Source organism: Pongo abelii, chromosome 12 (genome assembly GCF_028885655.2).
Source record: "Pongo abelii isolate AG06213 chromosome 12, NHGRI_mPonAbe1-v2.0_pri, whole genome shotgun sequence".
NCBI lineage: Eukaryota > Metazoa > Chordata > Mammalia > Primates > Hominidae > Pongo > Pongo abelii.
The window spans coordinates 129,190,544-129,213,018 of record NC_071997.2 but is presented as its reverse complement, the minus strand read 5'-3'; the positions used below and the strand labels follow the sequence as shown (position 1 = coordinate 129,213,018).

Below are 22,475 nucleotides of genomic sequence, written 5' to 3'. Positions count from 1 at the left end.
GCACAGGACTTTCACCACCCATTGGTGCTCCCGGCCACTCTCTTTTCCTGGCAATGCCCTCTTCCTTTGGCAAGATAATCTCATCAAATGAGACTCCTGACTTCCTTTTCCCTCTGGCCACTCGTTGTCCTTCTCTTAGGCTTCTGGTCATCTCACAGGCCATCAGATGCTGGTGTTCAGCAAGGATGAGGGGTAGGGCATCTTCTCCTCTCACTCTGGATGTCCTCTCTATGTGATATAAAATTCTGTATCACCCCAGCGTCAGTGTGTGTGACCTCAAGGAACATATACACATCTGCTGAATTAACACCTCCTGTAGATGTCCTAAGACATTGAAGCTCAGCAGAGTGAGAATGCAACTCATGGTCTCCTTCCCCTGTCCTCAAGCCTTCTTCTCTGCATGAATGACACCCAGATCCATTCAGTAAGACAAAAGAGAAACGGAAGAGGTATTCCTGAGACTGACCTCTTCAACCCTTCTGTATCCAGATCATCTTGGACTCCGTAGTTTTACCTCCTAAATGTGTCTGGAATCTCTCTGCCTGTGTTACCATCTCTCTGGTCCCACTTAGCATCCTCTTTTGGTTAGATTGCTGCTGTCACTCCTGCTTTTCATGCACTGACCCCCAGCAACTCTGAAGCTCGGCACTTCTTCCTGCAACAGGGCTGTGCACATGCTGCTCCATGCGCCAGGCATGTTTTCCCATCTGTTTTTATATATTAACATTGTTTCATCCTTCAGATTTTACATTAATAGTCAATTACCAGAAGATATCTTTGTTGCTTTCCCATATATGTTAAATACTATTACATTCTCTTTCTGCTCCATGTACCTCTCCTTGTAGCACCTGCCACAGTTGTTTTGTTTGTGTGACTATTTAATTAATATCTGTCTTCCCTATAAGACTCTCGACTTCTTGAGGGCCTTGTTTGTTTGTACTCATAATCACTTGTGTCTTCTGGCATTGTGGTATTCAGTATGGTGGGTGTCCTCTATATACTTGCTGAATAGATGAATGAATCAATGATTGACATCACATTGACTATTCTTTAAAATAACATGTTTTTGATTGACATTATGTTGATTATTCTTTAAAATAATGTGTTTTTACACAGCTTATTTTTTTATGTGGTTTGAGCATTCCCCATAGAGTTTTATTCATCGCGACTGCTTTTCTACATAAGCTATAGGAAGATAATGCTCATACAGGCTAGGTCTGAGTTTTCAGAAGGTCTGAGGTCTGGGCTGATGGGGTCGGCCATACTGAAGACTTACCTACACGTCTGCCTTGCCTCGGAACCCTGTTCTTGCACAGTCAAGGTCAGCTGGCAGGAGCCGTTGGGTCTTTATGGCTCATTACTAATGGCATTTCTTTTGCTCTAGTGACACAGTGAGAATTCACTTCTCTACCCACTGTGACTCAGGGTGGCCATGCCACCTGCTTTCCCTGATGACAGGTGAGTGGTTCCAGGCAGGTGCATGAAGAGCCAGTGTGTGATTTCCCACACAGCATCTTCTCTTCCTTTGCAATCAGGAAACAGGGGGCGCTGGGGCCTCCATCAGTGGGTTTCCTGAGTGGCTGTGGGGACGGGACACCCCCTGGCCAGCTGCCACGCATGTGCAGCATGCATGCTTGATTGGCTTGTTATTGTTTGATTTCCTACACTGCATCTTCTCTTCCTTTGCAGTCAGGAAACAGGAGGCGCTGGGGCCTCCACCAGTGGGTTTCCTGAGTGGCTGTGTGGATGGGACACCCCCCGGCCAGCTGCCGTGTGTGTGCAGCACCCACACCGCATCTTCTCTTCCTTTGCAGTCAGGAAACAGGGGGCACCGGGGCCTCCATCAGTGGGTTTCCTGAGTGGCTGTGTGGACGGGACTCCCCCCGGCCAGCTGCCGCGCGTGTGCAGCACCCACACCGCATCTTCTCTTACTTTGCAGTCAGGAAACAGGAGGCGCCGGGGCCTCCACCAGTGGGTTTCCTGAGTGGCTGTGGGGATGGGACACCCCCTGGCCAGCTGCCGCGCGTGTACAGCATGCACACTTGGTTGACTTGTTATTGCAGCCTCATCAGCCTGTCCTGACTGCTGCAGAAATATAAAGGAAGTTGGTCCTGGAGAGTCTTTTCTTTGGCCACAGAACCACATGCTTTTCCCCAAGAGCAGAGAGAGGCTCCAGGACACAGATTAGGACAGTTCCTTGTCTTCTGCCATTGTGCCATGAAAACTAGGAAATAACCATGGAGAGTGAGAACCCACTGCTATATGAGGAGTGAGGTCAGGCAGGCTGTGGAGGGCATCTGCTGACCAGGGAGCAGAGGGCCCTGGGTGGGGTCCTCATGGTGCCCCGAGAATTACAAAAGCACCTGCTGACCAGAGGTCTCTGGAGCGCCCACGCCACTCCTTATAAGAAAGAGGTTTCTCCAGCAATTTTACCAAGCAGGTTGACATTTTCCTGGTGGAGCCAAACACAAAAATGCAGAGTGGATGCCATTCTGTATCTGGAGAAACTGCAGTGACTTCCCCAGCTCTACCCATAGAAGTGGTCTAGAAGGTCACACTATTTCACGTGCTCTCTGATTTTCTTAAAGGAGTTCCACATAAGTAGTTGATAAAATGTGGTGTATTTTCTCCCCAGAGGCAAGCTGAGATAGTTAAAGAAGATGAAGAGATACATGAGAACACCCCTGATTTTGAGGGCAACAAGGTGAGTTCATTTTATTTTGTGTTTAATGGCTTGGATCTAAGGCACCTGACACGTTGAACAGAGCTCATGTTTGGTGGTGAAAGGATCCAAGATCACAAGTTGGTTCCAAAACACAAGCCAGCACGGAACTGGAAGCGAGTGCATTTCTCAGGCAGCCGTGGACACGATCAGGTTTCCTGTGCCAGACAATCATATGAGTCATTTTAATTGCATCTACACTTGTCCTAATTACTTTGCACTGTACTTCTAGTCACAAACCTAAAAACTTTTCCCCCAGCAAGTTTCAAGATGTACTTTTAGCAGGGAACGTTCAGGGAGGTGAAGGAAGGCAGCAGGCTTGCAGGTGGCTGTGTGGAGTGGACACCTGGGGCGCTGACTGGTGTGGTTTGTGGTGTGGTATCAGTAGCCGGTCCTGCCGGGGAGCACGAGGGTGAGGGCGTGCGGTGCCCATGTGCAGATGGCAGTGGAAGCCAGTGCAGGACGCTTGGCAGTGTGGGTTCTTGCTCACTGTTCTTCCTATCTGGATGTTCTGGAAACTTCCTCCAGGCAGGGAGTGTGTGTCTGTGGTCCTCTATGAGATTATGCAACTTATCGTCCACATAAAATATGTGTATCGGGAAAACAGAATTTACTTTAAATGTATCATTTTTAGCTAAGAAGTGTACTTTGAGAAGTTTGTTTTCAGAATTCTGTCTGTGGATCTTTATTTTTGTTTCAAGGTTGTCTCTTGTTTTTAAAAGTTTGGCTGCAGTCAGGAAGCTGTGTAAATTGATCGTCGCACAGGAGGCTGTGTAATGAGCTCCTGGATTCATTGAGTCTGGGAGATGCAGTCTGAGTTTATCCTCCAGGGCTGTAAACAGGCGGGGACAGTCACAGCCCTGCCAGCAGTCACTTTTTTTTGCTCTTAAACTTGCCCTGCAGCTTTCTGGCTGCCACCTCGAAGAAAGGAGAGGGGTGGCCCCTAGGGAGCTTGTGCGAGGGTGCTGGAGCCATGCAGGTCACCCCCGGTGCTTGACACAACTTGGAACCGGTGTTTGTTGGAAGGGATATGGGTCCTCAGGAAGTTAGTGCAGATTTTTTAGAAAACACCAAAGCAGCTTCTGATCTAAAACAGACAGTCAAAGAGAATACACTTGTAAAACAGCTCATTCTTCCTTCCTCATATTCCTGGATAATTGTGGAAAGGTATCCTGTCTGTATCTGGATGAGTAGGGAAGACTGTCAGATGAAGAGCAAAGACAGTTTTTTATTTCTTTGGCACCCTCCGTCGAGGGTAAGAGTGTGTTCTGAGAGCAGGAGTGAGAGTGCAGACGTTTGTCTTAGAGCACTAGGCTAAGAGGGGCAAACAAGCCACTGGCTTACCTTGCTTACCCTCAAGGAGAGGGTGCTATTATGTGAATGGCATATTTCAATAGCGATATAACCCAGGCCTTCTGACTGCAGTGAGTTTATGCTCTCTCCTCAATGCCTTGTGCACACTGGTGGTTGAATTTGTCATCTGTGCTTAACTGACTTGTTACGGAAATCTACTCAGGCTGCTGCAGGGATCCATGCATATTAGTGACTTGATAACAGCCAGTAGCAGATTTAATTTCTTAGAGTGAATCAAAATGTCTTTCTTAATGTAAGCACTATCACTGGAATTCAATGGCAAACCCAAGCACCTAGTCCTCAGGTATCCGGGCCAAGGATCCTTGGTTCTCTTGCCTGAGCATTAATGACGGGAGACAGGCCAGGGAGAGCAAACGAAGACATCCCGAGCTTCACCGTGCACCAGGCACTGCGCAGCCATTCCCACATACCCGGTCCCATCTCCACTGCACAGTCGATCTTTAAGGAAGGCAGAATAAACAAGATTAAAAACAATGAGATGGGGAGTTTAGGTAGCTTGTCGGCGTCACGCAGGAGGTGATGGGGGCTTGGATTTGAAGCCCGTTTTGAGCGATTCCAAAGGATGTGTTTTCTTCTTCCAGTGAACCATGCTGGTTATTTATATATAACTTCCGGGAAGAGGTATTTTCTGTATCAGGCTTCACACTGTGTCCCTCGTAGATACTGTTGCTTCGTTGGCATCATCTACTGCTTCAAGGGGTGCAGGATGGCTCAAGAGTTTCAGTTATAACAGCTCCATCTTTGCTTCTAACGTGACTGAAACAAAACTTTGTTGATGGGAAGCAACCCATGGGGTTGAAGGTAATTGGCCCTAAAATTTGGCCCATGTTTTTGAGGGCTCAAGAAGAGCAAGCGTTTTATATGCATTATAATAGCTGTAATAACAATTAAAAAGAAGCAGGGCTCAATTAGCCCTTCCTGGCCAATAGGCCACTGTGAGCTAACCCTGCTCTCAATGAACGGTAGTTCACTTGGCATTTCATTTGTACATTCATTTGACAAATTAATCATATGACGTTTATTTGATATTGATTATATTAAAGTTTTTAGGCATACGATTGCTGGCTTGACCTCCTCAAAGACCGAGATTGTGCCCTGTCAACTTATGTATCATTCAGTGTCTTATATACAGTAGGTGTTTAATAAATATCTGCGGATTTGCTTTCAGTTGCCTATGATGAAGTTACTTAAATACGTAATCCTGGAGTAAAATGCTAATTACCTTGCAAAGTTGTAAGAAGACATAAACTTCATTTGTAAATATGTGTTGTTCAGGCACAGCAGCTCATGCCTGTAATCCTGGCAATTTGGGCAGCTAAGGCAGGAGGATCAGTTGAGGCCAGTAGTTTGAGAACAGCCTGGGAAACATTGTGAGACCCTGTTTCTACAAAAAAATTAGCGAAATAAAAAAAGGTAGCCAGGTGCAGTGGTGTGCACCTGTAGTCCCAGCTCCTTGGGAGGCTGAGGTGAGAGGATCGCTTGGGCCCGGGAGGTCGAGGCTGCAGTGAGCTACAATTGTGCCACTCCAGCCTGGGTGACAGAGAGAGTTCCTGTCTGGAAAGAAAAACAACAACTATTACTACTATATGTAGAAAAGATTTCTGATGCTTGATCACAAACGTGTTATTTTTGTGGTAAAATACAAATGATTTTTGTGGTAACATATAAATACAATTTGCCATTTAACCATTTTCAACGTGCAGTTCAGCAGCATTAATCACCTTCTCCATGTTGCACAGTCACGGCCACAGTCTGGTTCCAACACCTTTTCATCTCCTCACACCGAAACTCTGTGCCAGCTCCCCATCCTGCGCTAACTCCCTGTTCCTTGCTTTGCCTAGCCCCAACTGTGTTGTCATTTGAAGCGCTTAAAACAATCCCAGCCTGAAGAAGCTGTTCAGATGCAAGTACTATGATGGGATCCTCCTCACACCACAGCCCAGGCTGCATTTATTTTATAATTATGTATGTTAATAGCGTAGAAGTGGGAGCAATCAAAATCAAAAGCAAAAATAGAACCGTGCTTTTGGATGACACTTCCTGATTCTCAGAATACTTTAAACATGTTAATTATACAGTCACTACAATTCTGACGATATTGGGCACTGTAATAACTTTTTTTTCATCCTTAAAAATGGAATGTTTTAACATTGGACCACTGGAATTTTCTCTTTTTTTTTTTTTTTTTTGAGACAGAGTCTTGCTCTGTCGCCCAGGCTGGAGTGCAGTGGCGCTATCTCAGCTCACTGCAAGCTCCACCTCCCGGGTTCACGCCATTCTCCTGCCTCAGCCTCCCGAGTAGCTGGGACTACAGGGACCCGCCACCACACCTAGCCAATTTTTTGTATTTTTAGTAGAGACGGGGTTTCACTGTGATAGCCAGGATGGTCTAGATCTCCTGACCTCATGATCCACCCACCTCGGCCTCCCCAAGTGCTGGGATTACAGGCGTGAGCCAGCGTGCCTTGCCTTCTCCAGTTCTTAGTGCTTGATTTGTTTGTACTCATTGGTTCTAAAACATCTTATGTGCAAGCAGCACTTTTTAATTTATGCTACCTTCAAAGTCTGTAAAGCAATGTGTAATGGTTTTGAAAAGGTTCAATCCCTTTCCAAAGCAAGATGGAAAGTATGAATGGCAATGCCAAAAAATGTATCCATGGGCCACGTACTCAGGGCTCTCTCCAAGGATGACACGAGCTTCCTATCCTTGGAACTATCTCCGTGCGGTCTGTAGCCAGCTCTGGAGGGACACTTTAGAGAAGGGTTATGCATAGGAGTGGTCGGGTATTGTGTGACTCAGGTTTTTCTCTGATTCTCAATTATCAACCTTTCAAATAGTATTTAAGTGTTTCATACTTTTGAAAAAGCTGTATAAAAATTTCATGGGTAATTTTGTGTATTCAATAAAGAGAGAGAGGGACAGGAAGAGGGAGTGGGAGATTGACTCTGATTTGGGGTTATGACTTTCTCTTCCTCCAAGAGCATACCGTGCACGTTCTGGCCTCTCCAGAGCTGTGCCTGATGCCTGCTGCACCTCTGCCTTTCCAGCTGTCACTCACTTCCAGGGCTCGCTGCAGAGCCAGCCTCGTCCTTACGGCTCTCTGGATCCTTCTTCCGCAGGGAGCATCTCTTCCTCCACTAACCTCCACTAGTATTTTGTTTGTCCTTCCTACGCCGTCCAAAGCACAGTTTGGCTTTAATTAGAGCTGTTTGTGTATGTCTCCTGTCTCTTCTGAGTGATTTACATTTTCTGAAGGAAGAGTCTCGACTTAATTCATTTTGGTGTCATCGTTAGTGCCTTTCGTATCACCTTGCACACAGGAGTAATTGATCTTGAGCTTGATAGAGACTCTGGAAGATATCAGGCGACCAGTGTGTGGCAGTGGAGGTAGCATGGGGCATCGCAAGGCCTCTGGCCTGAGGCTGGAGTGTGGCCAAGCAGGAGCTGAGTGTGGCCCCAGTAGAGGGGACTAAAGATGAAGGTGGATATTCAGTGAGTCTCAAAAGGCTATATCAGAAGAAGTAATTATCTCCAAAGCCTTAGTGTTTATCTATATGAAAATCAAACTTTTCTCTTTGGAAAATTTCATAAAGTCAAAAGCTAAACAAAATAAGGAAGAAAATATTTGCAATACAAATCAAATTTTCTTGATTTACACAAGTCTCATAAATCATTAACACAAAGCCCAATAAAAAGAAAGGCAAATAAGACAAACAGGAAATTCACAAAGAAGAATACAAATTTCCAAAAGACATAAGGAAATATGTCCATATCATTCCTAATTAAAGAAATGCAAATAATAAAAATGAGGTTTTTTTTGTTGTTAAATCAGATTGACAATGTCGAGTGCTTAATAAATCCAGGTTAGGGATTTGTTTTACAATATCCCTCTTGCAGATAATTGAATGCTATATTTTTATGTTAATATAGATACAGAAAAGCAGCAATGCTTCTTATTAGGGTCATGTATAAATCAATGCAGCCCTTTGGAAAAGAGTTTTTGCTCTTTCTATTAAAATTAAATCTGCACTTTTTTTTAAAACCATTATTATCATCGCTAGGAATATCTTCTGCACTTTTTTTAACCATTATTATGATAGCTAGGAATATCTTACAAATATATTAATTAACAACTATTAATATTTGTTATATTAATATTCAATAAAGAGAGAGAGGGAGATTGACTCTGATTTTGGGGTGATGATTTTCTCTTCCTCCAAGAGCATCCTGTGCATGTTATATTAATATAAAAATATTAATATATTACAATATATTAATGACTATTAATAGAAACAAATGCAACCTTCATCCATCGGGTTGGTTGATTAACTTATGTTTTACCAGTAGAATGGAATACAATACAGCAGTGAAAATAATTAGATAGACTCATATAACAGAAGGATGGGAGCTCTAAGATGTTATATTAAGTGAAAAAAAAAGTGCAACAGAGAATACAGGTATGACATGCTGTCTTTTGCATAAGAATGATCAAAAAGATGTACATAAAAACAAAGAATTTAGAATGGGAAACAAAATGGAAGGAAGTAGGAGGAACAGAGCAGTGAGTCGATAGTGAGGATGAGGCTTGAGGCTTTACGCCAAGCTCCTGAATGATGTTTATGAGAAAGAATTTGACCTCCCCGAGAAGCTGAGTAGAGGCGGGGGAGATTAAGGATTTATTTTACAACATCCTTGTGATAGTTGATTCCTGTATTTGTTTTTTCATACTAGGATAAAGAAGATGCAAGTCTTTGTGAAGACGTTGAAAGAAAGGTTTGTATCAACAACAAATGCTGTAGTTTTGCGTTTTCTATTCCGAAGACAGACCTAACAAGAGAATCCATGGATCCCCAAATCTTGTCAGGTGCTTTTTAGGAATATAACTTTTATGCCTCTGTCATACACCTTAGCTCTGTTTTCCAGAGTTAGAAAACAAACTTGGAGGAAAAGAAGCGCAATCATGGCCTTTGACATGGGTGGATGGATCCTCGGGAAGGGCAAATAAGAACCAGGAGTAAAAAGCGCTCTAGGGCAGCACGTGGCTGGCGTCTGAAGGTGCAGCTTTTATGACTGCCTGGAAAACCTGGAAAATGCGTTTGAATTATCTGCCAGCTACACCTGTAGTCACTCACTTAGGTTTTCCGGGCAGTCATAAAAGCTGCACCTTCAGACGCCAGCCATGAAGCTAAGGATGGATGTGTTTGCCTGGCGAGGGCAAGGGAGTGGGGTGCTCACAGCCCTGGGGAAAGCGGATGTGTAGCTGGGCCGGGGACCCCATCTGGCAGCGGACCCCACCTGGCAGCGGAGGGTGCTTCCCCCTAGAAGTGCTGCTCTCCCTGCCGTCAGCAATAGTTCTGTCCTCAGAGGGACTGAGTTCTCATCCTGAGTTGGTAGATGACTAAGTGATGACAGTGATTTTTGTCTGAATGTGTTAAGTTTCATTTATTTAGTCTTTAGTTTTCCTAGACACCTCAGCACTCCGCAAAGGACGTGAGCCCTGAGTGATGACACTTGGGGAGGTTAACCTAACCGAAGCCAGCGTCTGCACACCTCGGGGACTTGAATCAGCTCTGCCTGGCCTTGGCTGCTCCGGGACCTGCCGGATGTACTTAAAACCTGATTGCCTCAGTTTCCTCCTCTATTCAAAGTTTGTCTGTCCAATTGTTTATAACAAAATCAACCTCCAGGAGAGAATATATGTAAAGTCTGCTTAGCATTACTACTTTTATTCTTATTGTTGGAAATAGCTGACTTGCAAAATATTCCTGACCATATTATGGGGGAGGGGAACACGTGTGAGCTGCGTCCTGCCTATGCACAGAGCCTCTGGTGTGGATGTGTCCCCACCGTGCGCTGAGCCTCCCATGCAGATGTGTCCCGCCTGTGCACGGATCCTCTGGTGTGGGTGTGTCCCACCTGTGCACGGGGCCTCTCATGTGGGTGTGTCCTGCCTGTGCACGGAGCCTCTCGTGTAGGTGTCTCCTGCCTGTGCCCGGAGCCTCTGGTGTGGGTGTGTCCCCTCATGCACTGAACCTCTCATGCGATGTGTCCCGCCTGTGCACGAAGCCTCTGGTGTGGGTGTGTCCCCTCATGCACAGAGCCTCTCGTGCAGATGTGTCCCGCCTGTGCATGGAGCCTCTGGTGCGGGTGTGTCCTGCCTGTGCACGAAGCCTCTTGTGTGGGTGTGCAGGCAGCCTTGTGACTGGAAGAGCACTGAATTCCTGTTTTAGCTTTTCCACTAACTTGCTAGGTGTCCTTTGTTAAGTAACTTGATTGATTCAATCAACAAGCATTTTACATATTTATAGGTTTACTTTTCAAGAATCAATGAGACAATGGATTGGAAAGTTCCTGAAAAGTATAACATATCTATGTTTAAAATAGTGTTTATATTATTTGTGCTTGAGCTAGATAATGAAAGTTTTTGTTCCTCAGCTTGAAATCAGACACTTGGTTTTCCCCACTCTTAACTGCCTTGTTGAAATCAGTGTAATCCATTTGTTATGTGGCATTCATCCTCTGGAACTCTCTGCAGCCAACCTAACTGCACGTGACTGGGAAAACTAATGTGTGTTCATAGTGATGTCCCTGAAGGAAAATAATATCTGGTTTGAATGTCAAGTAATTCTTTGGAGCATTTATCACTTGTTTGGCACACAGGTTACTCTTTTAAAGGGAATATTTTACCAAACATAATGGAATGAAAATAATGCAAATTTGGCCACATGCAAACTGTGCACAAATAGTTTCATTTCTCTGAGCCTCGGTTTCCTTATCTGTGAAAGCGAGATAATTTCCAACTTGTGAAATGAGTGTAAAGATTAGAAGTATTTAAAAGTGCCTTTTCCTTACTCAGTGGTCTGGGGATAAATGCTATCTACTGTTGTTACTGTTATTCTCTAATTTAATCATGACTCCAATGGAGGTCTAAAGTCTTTAAAAGAAGGAATGAGATTTTACTTGTATTTGCCCTTTTCTCAGCATCGGGCATGCACAATGCCTTACTTACAGTCGACTTTAATTATATTTTTAAATGAAATTTTCTCCTTTGATACCTCACACTAGTTTTAAAATTAAGAATACTTTGTTAAACTATAAACAATTTATGTTGGTTGTAGACTTATTAGAAAATGCAGATAAGAAAAAAATGAGAAAGTGAAAACCCTGAATTCCTCTGCTCAGAGTCTGTTCTCACTTTTGTGCATGTTCTTCAGGACTGTTTTCCATTTTAAATTTACTTTTTGTGTAGAGTATTAAGAGGGTTGGAACTTGTCAAATAATAGAAAATTCTATTTTAAGAAATACTATGAATCAGTATTGAGGATATTTTCAATGTTTTAGGTTTTTTTCTCAGTATATTGATTTTATTTATTTGAAATAGATTTAAACGTTTTTGAGCAGAGCTGCCATTCACTTTAAAAACAGCAACAACAAAACAACAGGCATCATGTACTTACGAGGAATTTTTCCAGATCTATGTTGCAAGTGTTGCTTCCTGGATGTCATCTGCTCTGAATATTTGATCTCAAATCAGAATTTAAAAAGGAAGTTTTATTTTTTCTTCTGCAACAAATATTCAATTTGATTTCTCATTGGCTATTTTTTTTGACGATAGTGAAAAATAGATTTAAGAGAAGAAAAGTAAACAGATTGCATAATTATCCACTAATAGATTTTAAAATGTAAACTACAATTTTAAATCATGAGTCTAGATGTTGAACTATCCTACTTCCATCCTGTATTGGACAGATAGTAACTTTCTGAAATATAACACCCACAAAGAGCATTCCGAATACACTGGGTGTGTAGTTTGCTGTTTTCATTTTGTGTTTTTGCATCATAGATTATAATATGAACGTATCGATCACTTCCGACGGCCAAGCAGCCCGACAGGATGCCGTAGTGACAAGTTCCAGGTGCAACGTGTATAAGAAGATAATTGTGACATTTTTTCCCCCAAAGGCTTCAAAACTCAAGTATAATTTTGATCAACAATAAATGTGCTATTAGTTAAAAAAAAGTACCTAACATAAGATTTTTAGTATTTATAGTCATTGATTTGTGAAATGGTCTATCTATCATCTTTTAAAGGTGTACTTTGTAAGTTTCATGACAATGTTATGCATGATCATATCAAAGCAAAGTCCTTTTAAATGCATGTTGGAGGCAACATTCAAAGCCTGTTAACATCCTTTGTTAAATGTTTTTCTTCCTTTCTTCCGTTTCCCTTTCTTCCTTTCTTCCCTCTCTTCCTCCCTTCCTCCCTTTCTGCTTTCCCTCCCTCCCTCCCCCCAACCCTCCCTCTCTCCCCCCAACCCTCCCTCTCTCTCTCTCTCTTTCTTTTTGTGAGCCAGGGTCTCCCTCTGTCACCTGCAAGCTCCGCCTCCCATGTTCAAAAGATCTCATGCTTCAGCTAACTGAGTAGCTGGGATTACAGGCATGGCACGTGTGCCACCATACCCAGCTAACTTTTTTTTTTTTTTGTATTTTTAGTAGAGAAGGGTTTCACCATGTTGGCCAGGCTGATCTTGAACTCCTGACCTCAAGTGGTCCACCCACCTCAGCCTCCCAAAGTGCTGGGATTACAGACGTGAGCGACTCTGCCTGGCCAAATGTTTTCAATGTGATAGAAAAATAGTGGGTTTTGTCTGCCTTTGAAGCATTTATATTTTAGCCCATTGGAGAAACAAGAGTGAAAAACTGCCAAGCACCGCGCAAAACTCCACGTGGAATCCAGAGACCCTTTTCCTGCCCAATTTCCAGACTTCCTTTGAACTGAGGACTGGCTCCTGTGCTTCTCTTGAAGAAATGCCTTACAGTAAATAGTACCAATTCTCATCATGCTCAACTTTATACTGTATTTATTTATATTTATGACTTGATCTTTCACTCTTTTTCTAATGCCATGCCTCTAATTGTTCTGTGGGTCACCTCTCTCAAGAAACTGTTACCCATTCTGGTCATCTCTTAATGCTGTCATCCTTCAGGAAGCATGCAATTATAATCATGTCATTTTCAAATACTTTGCCTTTTTCCAATTATCCCCCAAGTTATTTTGTGTTTGCATTCAAGTTTTCAACAACTTTCCATTGGATGGTTAATTTTTCCTACTAAATGCTCACTTTATGTATGGAGCACATCTTCTGCTTATATGTCTCCTCCTTCCCTGTCCAGGTACTGATTGCTCAGAATTTCTTAACTAAGCCTGGGCATTCTAGGATTAAAGAAAGAGAGGTTTGATCCTCTTGTGGCTTTTAGGCTTTGATGTTTCATGTTGTTGAAAACTAGGAAATTTTTGACTTTGGGTGGAGTCATAATGACAAGAACATAAGAAAATAGGACACAGTGGGTAACTTCAGAACAGTAGTTATAGAACAGGAGTTATCTATGATTGATTAATGTTATGTGCTGTTGTGTGCTTATTTTCTTACAACAAAAAGTCATGTCTATTTTGCTTTTTAGTCTTCTTGTCTTTATTACTGTACCCCAAATCATAGTGTGCTTAGAAATTCATTGAGGATTGAAATCCACCAGACTGACGAAGGGTCTTGAAGGAGATAGGTCTTCCCAAGGAGGCTCCTCGTGCTTCAGGTGCTCTGTGGAAGCTGAGAAACTGTGCGCCTTCTGCCAGTGTTTACCCAGAATGCCCCAGATGAGAGCAGGTGAAAAAAGTGAGTAGTTGATGTGCTACTAGCTATTAGACAAGTGATAAAACAGTGCAGCCTCTTTAAATGATCAAAGTGGTGGTTTATATCAATTGACATAAATAATATTTAAGTGATTTAACATGCTTAAGACATGCTAAGCTCAGAACGTCAGCCATTTTCCATCGCCTGCAGCTACTGATGAAAACACCATTTCAGCGTCTTACTGAAGGGAAATGCATCCACAGATCCATAATAATCATTTCCTCTCCTTGTGTGCTTTCTCAGTCAATCAGTGGAGGGTTTTCATTTAATTAACATTGCCAGAAATGCCAATAAAACCAGGATCCCGCATTATCTCTGACTCAGGATTTTTGCAACAAAATGAAAATGGCATTGATTCATTAATTGATTTTTAAAATTAATTGCCTGCCCAGTATCTTTACTGTTTTTTCTCTTTATTATGTTGATACCACTCCATCACCACAGCTAAGTCTTTTATTGTTTCTCTAAGAGACAAGGTCAATAATGATCAACATTGGAGTCTCAAACGTGAAGTGTAAGGTCATTAGTAATACTAAGTGGGATCGTGGTGAAATATTAAGCAATGAAACTTTTAGAAAATTATGTGGTTCTAGGCCGGGCGCGGTGGCTCACGCCTGTAATCCCAGCACTTTGGGAGGCCAAGGAGGACAGATCACGAGGTCAGGAGATCGAGACCATCCTGGCTAACACGGCGCAACCCCGTCTCTACTAAAAATATTAAAAAAATGAACCAGGCATGGTAGTGGGCACCTGTAGTCCCAGCTACTCGGAAGGCTGATGCAGGAGAATGGCGTGAACCCACGAGGCAGAGCTTGCAGGAGCCAAGATCTCGCCACTGCACTCCAGCCTGGGTGACAGAGCGAGACTCTGTCTCAAAAAAAAAAAGAAAATTTTGTGGTTCTAGAAGTAGAAAGCTTGTATCCCTCTATACATAGGAGATTCATTTGGACTCAAATAATAGGAGAAAGATTTTCACTTAAAAACAAAAAAGATGCTCTGGGCAATGCTCTTCATTAATAAAACACAAGGTATTGCCTTGGCGTTTTATAAGAGACAGTCACGGATGAACCAATCTGCCTTTTCGTATGGTGGGCTCCATGGAAGCAGTTTTGTTGTATTCATGACAATTTTAGAAATCACAACTAGGGTGCTGAAGAAGGAAATGAAATGGTTCCAGTCTAGCCCGGAGAAGTAGCAAGTGAACAAAGATCAGCGGATGCAGGTCAGTTTTCGCCGCCTCGCCTTCCATCTTGGAAGCTTCCCTACTTTCCTCCTGGTTGCTAGGCTGAGGACTCAAATTCTTATCCTCTTTCCCTCTCCCCAGTGGACTTGGATTTGCTTCCCAGCTCCCCTGGAGGCCTGATGACCCTCACACCTCTCCAGCACTGTGTTGTTTGCAGTGGCCTGGGTGCCATGCCAGGGCTGGGCCAGCACCCTTCCTCCCCTCCCGCTGGCAGAATGTCTTCCCCTCTAAGCTGCCCTCTGGGCAGAGTGCAGGATCCAGGCAGTGCTCTCATGACACACCGCCACAGGGCATTCTCTGTCCCTCTGGTATGTTCTAACTTATTTTTGACCTTGACAGTGAAAAGGAAAGGAGGTGAGATGAAGCCGGGTGTTCAGGAAGCACCCAATTACTCAGTAGCCTTTGTCTGGCCATTCATTTATTAATTCATTTTTTTAAATTCACCAGTTATCCACAATATTATCTGTTACAGAAAATTGGTTTTAAGCAGATAGACAAAATTCTTACTTTGGGCCATCTGCTATGACATAGACAAAGAACAGTGATGGGATTTTGCTGTGAGCAAACTTAATTAAAAGTGTCAGTATAGGTATCTCCTGTGGGGTGAGAGGTCATTAAAGTAGTTCGTAGAACTTGATGCCTGCCTTGTAATGCCTAAGCAGCAGGGATAGGCCCCGGGGAAAACAGAAACAGTCCCTGCTAGTTCAGCTGGATGGTCTTCTCTGAGCTGTGCATCCAGCCCCTGGCGTCTGGGGCTTCAGATTCCATTTCTGTTCTCCACGAGTGGCCCCTTGTCTTACTTCTGTTGGCCTCAGGTTGGCAGGTGTTTATTAAAATATGACCACGTAACGCACAAGCCATTGTAGTCACAAAAAGAAAGTATTTTGTTTGTATTTACTTGGTTTTCCCCATGAGTTATAGAGATGCTATCTGTAACTTTAAAATATATGAATTATTTCAAATTATAATTTTTTATATATAGTCAATTTATGATGTTTCTGCAAGGTACCAAATAAGCTGGAGTTTAGGTTGTGGTAACATAGACATGGTTGTAAATATAAATTTTGGACACAAAAAGTAACATTTCAAATTTTCATTTCTGGGAAGGATTAATGAGAAATCCTTATTGGCTGCCTACACCACACTCTGCGAGGGTACTTTTAGGGGAATTTATTACTTGGTTACCCTAAATTGACAGCCGTATTTTGGAGAAAAAAATGTGTCTTCTCCGATGAGTAATTTAAGGAAAGAAAATTAAACGTGAAGAGGAAAGGGACTTGAAAGTCCACAGGCACTTTGAATTGACAAATGAGATTGTTCAGGGGCCTTTTTTCTTCATATCTTCAGGGAACCTGGCAGCTTTTCCCCAAGACAAAGCTAATGTGAGAAGCAGCTGGGAGTTGTAACTCAGAACTGAGATTCGCCGTTCAGATTGCGTGGAGATTCCATCCATAAGGCTGTATAATTTCCGTTCAAGGCAAGGCATTTGTTTCTTGTTTGTTCATCTTCAGGATTTGTCTTTATTGATCTTTGAAGGAGGGGCATCCATGGCGTTGCAAAAAAGAGTTCCATAAATACAAACTCACATTTCCTGTTTGTAAATAGAATGAATAGAAAAAGACAGGCCTTAAAAAAAGTTGCAGTATACCCAAACGCAAATTTACACCTTGATTTACACTTAAGAATACATTTCACAAACTGGTAAATATTGTAGGCACAGATTGCATATGAACTTAACAAGCCGTCTGTATACTTGGGATGGGCGAAAATGCTCCTAAATGTCCTTCAGTGCCACCTTCTGCATCTGAAGCCTGTGCAGCGTCCTTGCCACATGACTTTGTCACTACTGTCCAAATATGTGTCACATACTCTGTGCACCTGCAGCTGACAAATGCGCCTGTGCCAGACGGGCTGGCTCCCTGTCCCGCCGTCTATCAGCAGAATGGACTGAGTCTGTGGGATCTTACAATTCTGAGCCAGAAACACCACTGGAAATTATTCCTCTCCAGTGCTTTTGTATGAATGGAGGGGAAATGGAAGTGTCTCTTTGCTAATATCAATACTGTAATTTAAAAATGTTCGGTCATTTCTCTGTTACAATAGAAATGTTTTAAATGAATTCCAAATAGCAGGCATCCAGTGTCTATCAGGCATGCCACACTCTATGCCAGGTTCAGACACAGTGAGACGCAGCAAGGTGTAGACCAGGTCACTGCGTCTAGGCTGCTGCGCTCCTCAGAGACAAGAGGCTGTGCAGAAAGGTGGTAGGTGTGGGGGCAGAGGCCAGGTCATAGGCAAGGGGGCTTGAAGCATGTTTTTAATGCAATCTTTCTGTTTTTGCTTGTGATGTATAAGAATCTCACATAAATATATACTTGAAAAAGAGAGGAATATTTGAATAGACTTTGTTGATAATTATGGATATTCTTTGGTACTACACCAAAACTTGACAAGTGATAGTTTCTTAAAGGTTAGTTACAATGTGGAATCAGAACCCCTATCAATGAATTTTTTACTCCCTGTTACATTAAAATCTGTTGTTATATTCTGCACTTTGAATGCATTTTTACCCATGCAGCATTTTACAACACGATGCATTGGTCATTTGGAAAACATTGGTTCCTTGAGTTACGCAAATGTTCAATGAGTTATGCAAATGTATGACACATTTAATTATACAATACTTAAAAAATCACATACATTAATATTTTCATCAACATCTTTAGAAAAGACTTTTAGTATTGTGACACTGTCAAACACATGTGCATGCTTTGCAAATCTGAAGTTTTTTGAATGCTCAAATTTTATTGTTCAACCCAAATACTATCAGTTGTTTTTATAGACATAATAGCCTCATTTTGAGAAAATGCCTGCCAGCTCCCCAAGAATTAGTAACTATAGTTTGTAGGTTACTTATTCTTTCAAGTAAAGTAGTTCCATGAAACAAGTGTCTAGTTCAGCTTGCAATGTGCACAATCACGTAAGTGCTTTTTCTTGAGATAATCATGTGGCTTCAATGTGCACCAGAAGTGCTTCACAAGTTCTTCTCATTTCCTTACACAGGATATTACAAAGGTCATGTGCTCAAGGTCAGTGTTGAATAACATTCATAATTTTCATTCCTTCATGAAGGACCCATTTTAAGTGACATTGGCATTTTCTCAAACACTGCAAGTGTGTTGAAGTGAGTGATTTGGTGGCAGTGAGTACGGCTGGGAGCAGCGGCTTTGATTAGTCCTCAAGCACCCATAGTTTTACCTGATGTTGTTTTTGTAGCATCAATGCAAATGCCACACAGGGAAAGAGGCAAATGACTCTTAGTACTATGATGAGCATAGTTTCAACTTCACTGATCCCTGGGAGGTTCTATAGACCCCCAGGAATCCACAACCACCTTTTGGGAAGTCGTGTGTGAGATGAGGATGGTGGTGATAGCATTTACATTCACAGAATGAAAACAGTTCACTTTCAACAACAGTATCACATCCCAGCAGGACTCACTGAAGGAGGAGTTCTTCAAGCTCTTGCTGATATCCTTGAGTACCAGGTTGTGGACAGAGGTATTGCAGAGCAGGGCGAGAGCAGGTCTGTGCCGCTCCCTGGCTCTGTGACCTATGTATGTAACCTGTCCCAGGCCGTGGCTTTCTCATTCTTCAAGGGTGACAGCACCCTGAAGGGCTGCTGGGAGGGGTGCATAAGATGAATCCATGGTGAGTGCTGGGCACAAAGGAAGAACTCAGTCATCATTAGCTGTTGTCATTGTTTGAGAAATGACAAGAGAAAATATTAGAAGTAGAACACATTTCTTAATGTTTATGAATCAGAAATTAAGAAGAAAAAATCTCTAAAACTGTAACACATCAGTAGAAAAATGACAGTTGTATTTATATGTTTAGGACAAAAGGGATCAAATCCCTGTGGAAAGCTGTGTCTACTTAGCATCAGAGTCTTGGCCTGGGTGGCCCCTGGCCCAGAGCCCAGCACAGAGCCGGAGCTTGTGGGCTCCCTGTTAACTGCTCCTTGGCTTCTGTACTGGGAGCTTACAGACTCCGCCAAGGCTGAGCTGCCTCCCTTTCCCTGCAGTGTGCGTGCTGACCCTGCTCTGCTCAGTGTGTCTCCTTTTCTGATCACGGTTCTCCAGATACCCCCTGCCTCCCTCAGGACCCCTGGGCTCCCAGCCCTGGGCTGACGGGACACTACTGGGTGTAGCCCACTTTGAGGTTCAGCTGTCCTTGTCGACCCTTCCTTGAAGGGGAGGCAGGAACTCTTGGGCTTCAGCTGAGCTTTTCCTACCTCAGTGTCCCATCAACGTCATGTTCCTAAGTTCTTGACGGAAATGCTATGTGAGATCAACTCAGAAGAACTCCCCTAGGAAAGATGTCATTTGTTTTTCCTGTGTGGAGATGAAGTGAGTGTGGTTTGTCGTTCATAGAAAGTCATGCTTAGTCCCCAAGCCCTTGATGCTGTTCAAGGCAATTCTCCAAATAAACTGCTGCCATGCCATCCCTTTCATCTATCTTTAGCCAATCCCAGGGTTGCTGTAAGTAAATAAAAGCTGTCCTTCAATGCCTTCTGGCAATTTTTCTGAACTCTGGGGTGAAAGTCAGATACTGCAAACAGTGTAGGTTTGACTTTAAATGCAAACAGTGTAGGTTTGACTGTTTCAGCCTTGGAAAGATGTTGAGATGGCCTCTTGCTCAGCATTCCAGGTGTGGTTAACCTTTAAGTTAGATGGCTTCTTTCAGCCCCGGAGGTAAACTAGTTCCTCTTTGTTTTGTGTATAGCAAAACACTTGGGGATACTGAATATAGGCTGCTATAGCAGAATACCATAGAGTTGGAGGCTTACAAACAGCAGAAATGTATTCCCTCCAGTTTGGGAGGCTGGGAAGTCCAAGATCAGGGTGCTGGCAGGCTTAGTCTGAGGAGGGCTTGTTTCCTGGTTAATAGATGATGGCTTCTTCCTGTGTCCTCATGTGGTGGAAGGGGCAAATCAGCTCTCTAGGGTCTCTTCTAGAAGGGGCTGATCCCTTCCAAAGGCCCAGCCTTCTAATATCATCACTTGAGGGGTTAGGATTTCAACACATAAATTTTGGGGGAAGAGGAACTGTTAGATCCTTCTTTCCTAAATGACCCATCTCCATTTTCCTCTCAAATGTCTTCATTCCTCAGCTCTCAAGGGTCCCTGGGCCTCTGTCTATCCTGCCTTGTTAGTGTCATGAGTCTTCCCCTCTCTCTCAGGACTTTGGTTCTACTCACCAGTCAGCAGAGGCATCATCCACTTTGAAAAGCTGTTCCTGGCCTTTCCAGCATATATACCTACCATCTTGTTCCCCCACCTGTATTCATGTATTGACCTAAAATAGTTATTGTCATTTGCTTTGTGACTAGTTCCATGTGAAGATTTCTTTCAGTTGCTTTTCCATGCCAATAATTGATATATAATAATTTTACTTTCTCCCTATTTTCTCATCAGCCCCTTGAGATGTGGCTTTACCCCCGATATTCTCGTGTTGCCTTTCTTTCTTGTAACCTTTCACCTTTAATGGTTGAATTCAGTGATGATTTCATTATTTACTCTATCCTTGTAACCTCTGGGTTTTTTTTGTTTGTTTGTTTTTGTATACTGCTTGTCCATCTGTTGGACTCAAACTCCTTCATTCTTCAGTGTGACACACCGTTGTTCACATCTCAGTGCTGGCTTCTCCGTCTTGACTCCAGTCCCAAGCACAGACCTTGCGTCCTGTCTTAGTGGGTTCTCCTCCTCACTGCTTCACTTTGTGGGTGGGTTTACCCTGAAGGCTCTGAAAATAATCTCAGTTGTCTTGTTTATCCCACTTCTGTTTCCAAATGCTATTTCAGTCCCTCTTCAGTGAAACCTCTGGTGCCTTTGATTTTTGCTTCTGCAGCATGCAGTCTGACCTTAGGACTTTATGTGCCTCTGCATTTCCATTTCAAGATGCTACTTCATCTCAAGTCCAGTGTCCTAAGCCAGCAGACACCTTCTTCCTCTTCTCCATCAATCGCACCTTTGTTCTCTCAGCTGTTCCGTCCCTCGAGGCCTGAGCCTGATATTCAGTGCCTCCCTTCACTGCACACCTGTTTCCAGCCAGACATTCTGCAGGTTCCTCCTTCCAGTGCACCACGTCCTCCCTCTCCCTTCTCATGGCCTCAGCACTGGCTGGTGCGGGTCAGCCCCTGGCTTCACACTCTTCTGACTCCATGTACCCTTGCATGCAGGTGACTCTTCTGTGTTTTCCCCTTTAATTGTGTCACTGCTCTGTTTGAAACCTTTATTGTCGCCACCTATGTCTGATGTTTTCTGTGAAACTATCCCGACCACTCCAAACTTTGGTAGCTTCTGAAATCCTGAAAAACTTAGTGTGTATTAACATAATTGGAGGTATGTGTTTAAAATTTATTCATTATTCCCTCAGTATGGCTGCAAGTTCTCTGAGTGCAGAGACCACACCTCATATTTCTCTGGTAGCTGGTGACACTGACCTGCAGAGCCCTGGTCATAGAGTAGGTGCTCAAAAGGTAATTTGTGATTGGCTGATATTTGACATTTGCAGGAAATTTAAAACTAGGATCTGGATCTCTTTAGTTTTCAGCCTCTGCAATGGAAATTTTCCTCTATTTTTAGAAAAGAGCTCTATTTTCCTTTGTTCTTCCTTTGTGCCTAATGTATTGAAGTACTATTTTCTATTCTGCCTCATGCCTTGCCCATTATTTCATTTCCTGCTTTTAATTTCCTGGTTTCTGATTCTGAAGAGCTCCACTTTAAAGATGACAGTCAATTCAAAAAGGAAGGACCTAGTAGTCCTCCTTCGCAAATGCTTTTTAGAAACATTTTCTTGTCATGCTTACACTTGATTTTTCAAATTATTATATTATCATCAATATTTACTGAAGTCTTATCTTACCGATAAATAATTTTGATAATCAAAAGTAAGCATTTTGATTTAAAAAGATCTCATTTCCTTTATCCTATAGAAAAGGAAATGATTTCTCTGTTGAATGCATGAATGATGCATAAGGAGGAGGGATTAGTTGTTATAACAGACGTGGTCTTCACGTAATTTCAGAGTACTTCCACCTGTGCTGGACTCGTAACAAAGGAAGTCTTTACAGTGAACATTTTACTGTGACCAGCTCTTACCCCCATTCTGGCCTCCTAAACCATGGTAATGCAGATTGAGGAAAAGTGCACCTTCTATTGAATTATTGGTGCCATTTCCTTTCTAGGTCTATTTTGTCTAGACTAGATTTTTACTTATACCTTAGAAATATAAACTAAAGTAGGAGATGAACGTGAACACTGATGTATGTAGAATTACCTTCTTTTTTTCCTTTATTGATAACCTGGATGACTGAAAATAAAGAAAATTGCCAAATACCCTCACCTAACTGAAATGTTGCCTTCCCTCAGCTACAAGAATCATGT

At 42.8% G+C, this 22,475-nt stretch overlaps 1 protein-coding gene across 7 annotated transcripts in view; it reads left to right on the top strand.

Annotated features, from left to right (window-relative positions):
* The window catches only part of DCDC2C (doublecortin domain containing 2C), a 148,751-nt gene that overhangs the window by 74,318 nt on the left and 51,958 nt on the right, over positions 1-22,475 (top strand). For 4 of the 7 annotated variants that reach the window (XM_024242532.2, XM_054548434.1, XM_054548428.1 and 1 more), the window contains 2 exons: positions 2,636-2,704; positions 8,829-8,870. In XM_024242532.2, the coding sequence (XP_024098300.1) occupies positions 2,636-2,704; positions 8,829-8,870 (111 nt within the window). Of the gene's footprint in view, positions 1-2,635; positions 2,705-8,828; positions 8,871-9,554; positions 12,131-22,475 lie in introns of those variants that run through there. The other 3 variants (XM_054548432.2, XM_054548433.2, XM_054548430.2) reach the window with 3 other exon arrangements.